The sequence below is a fragment of the Lipotes vexillifer genome, unplaced genomic scaffold (assembly GCF_000442215.2).
Source record: "Lipotes vexillifer unplaced genomic scaffold, Lipotes_vexillifer_v1.1 scaffold180, whole genome shotgun sequence".
Classification (NCBI taxonomy): Eukaryota; Metazoa; Chordata; class Mammalia; order Artiodactyla; family Lipotidae; genus Lipotes; species Lipotes vexillifer.
Genome location: NW_006796149.1, coordinates 1,893,255 through 1,901,900, shown reverse-complemented (window position 1 = coordinate 1,901,900; position 8,646 = coordinate 1,893,255). Strand labels below are relative to the sequence as shown.

Sequence of the window (8,646 nt, the reverse complement as noted above, 5' to 3'; positions counted from 1 at the left end):
GGGGGGGGACTCTGATGCATGCTAACATCGGAGAACCACTGCACTCCCCTCCCCCGTCAGATACAGATGGGAGTAACAGACAGGAGTCAGACCTGGTGACCTTCTGCTCCGCCTCCCACCTTGTGGATGGCGGCTAAGCATGGGCCATCTTCAGTGGAGGGTCAGCTCCATCCAGCGGTGACCTAGGACTCGAAAGAGCTGATCTAGGGACTATTCTCCCACCAGAGGATGCAACCATAACATAGCCTACAGCACCATGGTGCCTTCTCCAATTAGGGGATGAATTCTTCCAGGATGACACCGCAGTGCTTGCCATCCAGAGCAAAGCCGCAGGAGCCTCGGCCCCCTTACTGAGCAACACAAAAACCCCACTGTAATTTTTTCCTCCTTCCCCACTAATGAGATTGTGAAGCAGCCCGGAATCTCTGCAAAAGCTAAAGATCAAACCAAAATACAGCAATCTCTTTTCCAAGTCTCTGTTAACAGAAAAGCACAAAAAAATCCTAAGTAATTTTGGAGATACTTGCCATGCTTGGCTCTCTCTCTCTCAAATTCCTGAATGTGCAAAAAATTGGTCTCTTTTCCTTTAGGAAAGGAAGAGAGTGGGCGGGTGGAGTGGGGACGGGTGAAAAGGAAGATCTTAAATGGGTGAAACCCTCCAGCAGCCCAGGCAATCATCTTCCTGTCGTGATTTACAGCATTCCTCTAAAAATATCTCTGAGATCACAGAACGATAAGTGCATGACACCAAACATTTGTAACTAATCCATGAAAATAAAGTAAGGGCGTCATGTTGCAGGGGGAACACAGCGGAATTTGTCTTGTGTTATCGTTCTAAAATAAGACGGCCTCAATTTGGTTGAAATATATCTTCACACATTGTCTTCCAGAGCAGAGCCGTTTGAGAAATTCTGATTGCAATTATAAGCGCTGAGTAGGGAGTGCTTTGCAGTTCCTTTGCCGATGCCGAAAGCTATAAGCAATCCTGATATTAAAATCTTTGGAAATGGAGGAGTACCCCAGGCATCATGACAATACTTTCTCCCCCAATCCGAGTAATTAAAATCTATTATGTGAACACGTGTTAATATTTTATCAACTACGGTTTTAATAAACTGAACGTATGAGGCCTCCTGCGGTAGGAATGATATCATTTCAAGCGACGCTTCCCAACTCACCCTCTACCCCACCAGCTTCGTCGTAAACTCACCACAGTGCTGAATTCCGGAACCTGCCACAGCAGCCAGTCCTCATTAAGCGTGTACAGGGCTTTGCAAGTGATTACATCGACGGGGCCCTTGTTTATCTTCTGGTTCAGAGTCGTCACCAGCAAATAGAACGGTTCTCCAACAGTCTCCTTGGAAAAGACGCAAAAGTGACAGTTAGCTTTCGGCAGAATCCACTGTACTTTCCAGAGAATGGAAGTTGCAGCTTACGGCCCTACGACAGGAGACAGGAGGCAGTGTTTTCTAACGGTCAACATGCACCTCCCAAGAAAATACACTTTGCTGCACTGAGGACTAGGAGCAAAACTCAGGAAACTGCCTCTCCTCCCCCAACACACACGCGTGTTCGCACACGCACACGCACACGCACACGCACACGCACGCTCTCACGGCATTTGCAGAGTAGCTGATCATTCTTTTACGCTTAAGCTTCTCTATGGTAGCCCAATGCTCATCAGTTGGCCGAAGAACAGCTGGTAGAGATTTAACCTTTCTTTCCGCTCCTATTTAACTGCCCATTTTTTTTTCAGCGCGCTAAAAATAAATGGCATGTAAAAAACTGCAGAACGATCAGCCTTGGTAACCAGAATAAACATGAAAACATTTTATACATTTACCTAGGAGGAAGCTTTTTGGTGTTAACAGCTTCTCACGAAGGAAGTGGCCTTCAGTTGCAGTCTGCAGCCTCCTCTCCTGACCGTGAGGCGGCCAGCCCCGGGTCCTTCCCAGACCCCAGCCTGCACAGCCCCACCCGGGCGCCTTTGCTGGTACAGGCCACAGTGTACCCCACCTCCGTCCCCTGGGCCAGAGCCGATTCCAGATCCTTACTCTAAGGATCTTCCCAAGCATCTGGCCCATCCCGATGACTTCCTTCTGCACCTTTTTCTGGACCAGGGCTGGCCACCCTGCTGTTATTGAAACGCCTGAAATCTGTAGCCACTTTGCGCTTGAATGGACCCTGAGGAGCCCGAGTGGGAGGCTTGTGTGTTCCTGCTTTCATGCAGCCTCTCAAAGCATGTCGCCCTGGCTTGACGATCCATCCTGTAGTATTTGCTAAGTAAATAAACCCTCTGTGACCAAAAGGACATTAAACTGAATTTAAGGGGAAAGAAGAGCCAGGCCCAGAACCAGGAAGTCCAACTGCCTCAGTGATGACGAGAAGCCACGTGACTAGGGCTTGGAGCACCAGTTTACAAAGTCAAGCTTCACAGCCAATGCATCTGGCTTGGAAAGGAGGGTTCCACCGGCTCTCTCACCTGCTTTCCCTTGAAGAGGTAAGCTAAGACGTCTTTGAGGTCTCTTGGATCCCACCCCTACCCGCCCCGTACCATCCTCTATACTGACTGCAAAAGCACAGCCCTCCCTGGTCCCGGGCTTCCTGTCACTCCTCTGCTGCCCTCCCTGCCACTGGGGCCCTGTATCACTTTCCTCTCCCCTCCTGACATATCCTGGAGTCGCTTCCTTACTGTATGACAGGGTTGGAATGTTCAAAAATTTCCCAGGTGGGGAGAGCGCTGGGACTAGAACATGACATTTCAATTCTTACGAGAAAATTCCTTTATTTAGAGGTCCACAACCACACTGCTCTCGTCTCTCTCCCTCCACCCCCTTAGGTAATATCCCGACCGCAAACCTAGAACCTCACTTCTCTTTTTGCTTCCAGCCCACATCAGAGATGGGGTAAGCGCCCTTGGGAGGGGGCTGGAGGCACCCGCAGAGGTCGGCGTTAGGGGGCCGGTGGGCTCTTCCGGGCTATGTGGAGTGACAGCTCCAGACTCGATGGCTCTGTGGTAAGAATTCTCCACAAGAGTGCAGCTAGACTCAGATTAGTAACATCTCATTTGGCACCGTTACCCACACCCGTGGTTCTAAACCTGGATAGGATTCATCACCAGAATCCCTTGGGACTCTTACAAAGAATTCAGATGTCTGGGCCCTACTCTAGACACGGGATCTCTGGAGATGAGGCCTCGGCATCTGTAGTTTTAACACCTGCCAGGGGATCCTGATGCGTGGCCAGCTTAGGAAACGACGGAGCCACGACGTTTCTTTGTCACCACTGAACACAAGTTCTAAGTTAGTCATACCTGCTGGCGGCTTAGGCATCTCATCAGACCAGGGTGCACACAGCTTCCCAGGGAGCCGGCCTGGGGCAGAGCCCCGTTTATGGAACTAACCTTGCCCTTCTCATCCTGTGATGGGAATTAAGCTTGGCCCCCTTCACCATCCTTTCCTTCGTGAGACCAGACTCTCTGACCATGGCTGAGCTTTAGGCTTCCGCATCTGTGATCTCACTCCAGCCTCAAATCCCTCCCTAAGCCTGGAAGAAGGTAGCTGCCTTCCTGGGGAGGCATTAAGCTGGGTGGCTAAGAGCTCCCTGGCGCTGTCACACGAGCTATGGGATCTTCCTCTATGGGAGGAAGTCTTGTCTATCCTGTGTGCCCCAATTCCCCAGTATGCAAAATGGTCATAAAGGTTCTCACCTCATGGGATTCAGTGAGAAAAAGGAAGCAAAGCTCTTAGCATGGTGGCTGGCACATTCAATAAATGGTAGTCATTATTATTACTCGACCCACAGGGCCTTGGAGTCACAGAGGAGGAAGTTACGCTCGTGGCACCCAGGCCGATGTTTGGGAAGATGGGTAGAGCAGGAGGGCCAGGCCGTCAGAGTCCCACACCCCTTGGGCACCTGGTGGGGGAGGTCCGGCCCTCCACGCCAGAGGGAGTTATTCCACTGAAAACGAAAGTATCGCCTACGGGCCGAATGCCACTTCCTCCCAGGGAGCTCGCTGGCCCCTCACCACCCCAAGTGCTCAAGACACTCCTGAGTCAGCACTGCAAAACCATGACGAGGAATCCTCTGCTCAAGGGGGCCATTTGGACTCAGAGCGCAGATTCTGGGGACGCCTCGCCTTTTTAACGCCCGAGAGCAGCAAGGGCAAGGCTCTGACTAGCCTCCGAGGGCTCAGAAAAAGAATCACAAGGTCCCAGAGAAAGAACTGGAAAGGAACTTAAAACCAACGGCCATGCGCCTCATTTGGTGGGTAGAAAACGGATGCCCAGCTGGAAAGGGCCGTACCTGGAGCCACGCAGCAAGCTGGGGCTGAGATGAACTTACAGCCCGAACCTGCTGCTTCTAACCAAGACTCCTAGGCCAGTGCTCCTTCTGCTGCCCCCAGGTTCTCAAAGGCAGGGCGGTGGAATCACCTGCAGGAACTTGGAAACGTCGACTACTGCGCCCCACCCTGAGCTTCTAATTCAGTGGCACGGTAGGTGGTGAGGCAGGAGCTGCCTTTTGAGACTAAGTAAGACCCAGGAACTGGGTGAGGGTCCTGCTGCCTCTGTTTCGAAGCAGCTGCGGCTGAAGCTAGGATGGGGGAAGCCAAAAATATTCACCCCAGAAATAAGCGCTCCACATCTCCCCAGAGTGTATGATGATTTATACCAAGTAAACAGCAAAGAAGGCAGATTTCATTAATCTTAATAGGCATTGCCTTGGGAGAGAAAAGGGTTGGTTAAAAAAAAAAAGGTTGTGCATCTACTTGTAAGATTACATTAAACATTAAACTAAGCACCGTCTATTTAAGGCGCTGCTTTTTGGATCTAAACTTAAGTAGCACTGTTAAAACCTGTGGCATAGCAGCGTATCTTATTCAAACTAGCGACAAACACACAATTACGCAGTTTTGCTGGAATCTGGATGGCTGGTGAAACTGAGGAAGGGCCAGGAGGTCCTGCACCAGGGCCCTCGGAGGGCTGAATGCAGCCTGGGCTCAACAGAACACACTTGTTTTCCTACTAATATTTCATAATAATAATGGGCATCATTTATGGAGTACTTAGTGCCAAGCAGTTGTATACATTTTCTCATCAGTGCTTCAGAACAGCCCTAAAGTATTCTTCTTCCAGTTCTACAGGTTATAAACCCAAGGCTCAGGCAGGTCAAGAAACCTGCTTGGGGCCTCTGGTAAGCGGTGGAGTCTAGATTCAAACTGGGCAGCGGGCTCCAGGACCCATCCTCTTAACCAAGGGAATCTGTGCCAAGTTCACATTTGAGAAGATTTTAAGATTCAATTAGATTACAACCATGTTCACTTAACTGTAACAAAGTGAACTCAAGGGGCGGGCGGCTTTTTGGAGACTTGCTTTCATACGGGATAACTGGTTGGAACTGAACGTAATTAGCTTACAGAGAGCGTAGTGGTAGGTAAATGGCTATTTCCAAGATGCTTCAGAGGCCCTGAAAACAGTGTGTTTCCATCAGTATTTGAAATATGCCCTCCACTCAGCACACGTTAATTGACCACGTGAAGGTGGATGCAAAGGTCAAGGGGTATAAAGTTTCGGTTATGTAAGGTAAGTTCTAGAAATCTATCGTACGACATTGTGCCAATAGATGACACTGTTTTGTACACTGAAAAATCTGTTAAGAGGGTAGGTCTCACGTTAATTGTTCTCACTACAATAAAATTTTAAAAAAGGGAAAAGTCTTACTCGAGGAAATTCTAAATGAATTGTACTTGCATAGGCCAGTTACAGCAAAAACAAATTTTATTTTCCCCTCCATGTGCTCCTAGTAAGGACCAAGACTAAAAGTGGTTAAACGCTGACACCACGGAGTGCTCAGGATTTATCCTGGCAAAGACATCAGCATCTGCTAAAAACAACTGCCTATATAGTCTTAGCTCTGACACCACCAAGGGATGTGACACTTACCCGCAGAAAACCAGAAAGGCAGACGGACATCCAGTTTGTGAGGAGCTTTTCCACCACGGACTCTGTGCGTCTCAGCATGAGTTTAGGCTGCATGTTACTGCACTGCTCCATCAAGTCCCTGGTCAGCACCTCGAGGATGCTGGTTAGGTAGACCAGCTTAGTTTGCAGTGCAATGGTTAAGAAGGAAGCAAACAGACACCTATTTAAAAATAGACCCTTGGTTACAACAGCCAAGACATGGAAGCAACCTAAGTGTCCATCAACAGACGAATGGATCAGAAGATGTGGTACATATATACAATGGAATACTATTCGGCCCTAAAAAAGAAGGAAATCCTGCCGTTGGCAGCAACATGGATGGACCTTGAGGGCATCATGCGAAATGAAATAAAGACAAATACTGTATGATCTCACTTATATGTGGGATATGAAAAAAAAACAAAACAAACCTCAAACTCAGAAAAAGAGATCATATTTGTGGTTATCATGCTGTACACCTTAAACCTATACAGTGCTGTATGTCAATTATATCTCAATAAAACTGAGAGAGAAAAAAAAGAAGATATACAGATGATGGACAAAAAAGCATATTAAAAAAAAAAAAACAGAGCCTTGATTAAGCAGGTTAATCATCAGCTGTGGCTTGCTTGGTGCTGATAGCAGTTTCCAAGGAAACTTGAGGGGTTAGGCAATGGGATGCTAACGGGGTGCTGCCGTGTGGGTGCTTTTTTTTAACATCTAAGTTTCAACTACCTTTGTCCTCGATCCATAAAAACCACACAGCAATGTTAACTTCAGGTCATTTTATATGGTCTTCAGCATTTTCTAGTTTACTTTAAACTAGAGCGGTAACAAGAAGTGAATGTCTTCCCTGAATTTGCAGGGTGTTTTTAAAAATAGAAAACAGCACACTTCTGCTTTTTGACTCAGGACTCATGTGTTTTCTTGGTATTGGGTTTTTTTAGGGTGCTTTTTGAGGGGGGGTGTCACATGTGTGTGTGTGTCTTCAAAATAGAATTTGTGTTAGAGCGTTGTGATCTGAAATGGAAAGAAACATCAGGACTGCATGGTGACCCAAATCAACCAGCCTCTGGAGAGATGCATCTTCTCAGATACCAAGCTCAGGTTGTAGTTCCGAAACAAAGTAAGAGGCTCAGGTTTTATTCTTTCTACTTAATGGCTTTCAAAATATAAACAAAAGGGCTGATACCTGTCCTTCACTGAAAAGTTCTTCTGCTTTTCAAGAGTGTGGATGACAGTAACAAGGAAACTTTTATTACAAATTAGGGCATCCAAAGCTGTGAGACTTTCATTCTTGTTGTTGGCATCTCTGTTCTGAAAAAAATATAACATAATATAGATAATACATAAACTTAAAGTTAGAAAGTAGATCCACAATGGGTTTTCCAAGACAATGAATTATTTAATATCAAATTCGTGATCTCAAAATACCCACAATAACAATTCAAAGTAATAATGGAGATGATGATAACACTATGAAAGTCAGGCAGTCATGAGCAAAAAATGAAAACTTATAGACTTACATGCATATCTTCAGTGAAGATGTGTGTGAAGCCACCTGACTGAGAGGAAGGAGACACTTTTATTATTCATAACATCCAAAGGAAATGAAGAGTGTATTTTTGTTATAATACCTGAGTCTATTTTAATAAAGTAGAGACACTATTTGCTAATCTGAAGAGCCCCTGGGCTTGTGTTCACAGCATATCTTCTACATAATAAATAATTGTTCAGCTCTCGAGAAACACCAGTGACTTCTGAAAGCCTCTAAGAATATCTATCATCACATCAGTTCCGGTTTTGGTAGGTGAAGGCATCTCACACTTTAAAAGAATTGACTCAAAAGTTAAAGAAGTGGTGGTGAAAGATTATGCAAATGTACAGACCACTCCTCAAGCAATTTACCTTCTAAGGATAAATACTGAGTTGTGTTGGTAAGTTTATACAAGTCTTAGCTTAGAAGCATTTACTGTCTGGAGACACACTGTTATTCAAGAAGGGGTGGAGAGGGGTGGGTAAAAGCTAGAACCTGGAGTCAAACAACTTGGCTTCCAATCCTGGTTTTATCACCTACTGGTCACATGACTTTGGACAAGTCATTTAACCTCTCTGTGCCTGACTTTCCTCATCTGAAAAATGGGAACAATAATGATTCTCACCTCACGGGTTAGGTGTGAAAATAAAATGAATGAATGCACAGTAAGTTCTTCATGTCAGCTATCATTATCGGTTTTTGGTTTTTCTTTTAATCACTAATTTACAGCAAACTAGACCACAATGCTGTTGCCCTGCTGGTTTCTAAAAATATTTTAAAGTGTTATGCTCTGTAGCTCTTGAATATAAACTTTGGGGTTTCCTTTAATGTACAATGTCATAAATCATATTGGAATTAAATGACTAAATTTTAAAAAGCATGCTAACACTTTAAATGAGTCAACAGGATGAAAATATAAATTCAAACATTCAGTTATTTAAAAACTTTTTGGTAATACTTGAAACTTTGGGCTATTTTTATATCTTATTTAAGTAAATTTCTTCTGCAGAGAATTTTTGCCTTATAGTTTCAAATTTGTTAGCCCAAGTAGAAGACCTCCAACTATTACCTCATACTCTCCGCTGCTAATAAGCAGAAAAATCAGACCCTGGGTTTGCAGTTTCTAGTTCCTCATATTTTTCTGCTGAA

General features: G+C 45.5%; 1 protein-coding gene across 1 annotated transcript in view; it reads right to left on the bottom strand.

Moving 5' to 3' along the window:
- Positions 1–8,646, bottom strand: part of PLXNC1 (plexin C1) — a 142,399-nt gene that overhangs the window by 34,697 nt on the left and 99,056 nt on the right. Inside the window, 4 exon segments of the mRNA XM_007468207.1 lie at positions 1,211–1,357; positions 5,943–6,141; positions 7,153–7,277; positions 7,487–7,525. Coding sequence (XP_007468269.1) covers positions 1,211–1,357; positions 5,943–6,141; positions 7,153–7,277; positions 7,487–7,525 — 510 coding nt within the window.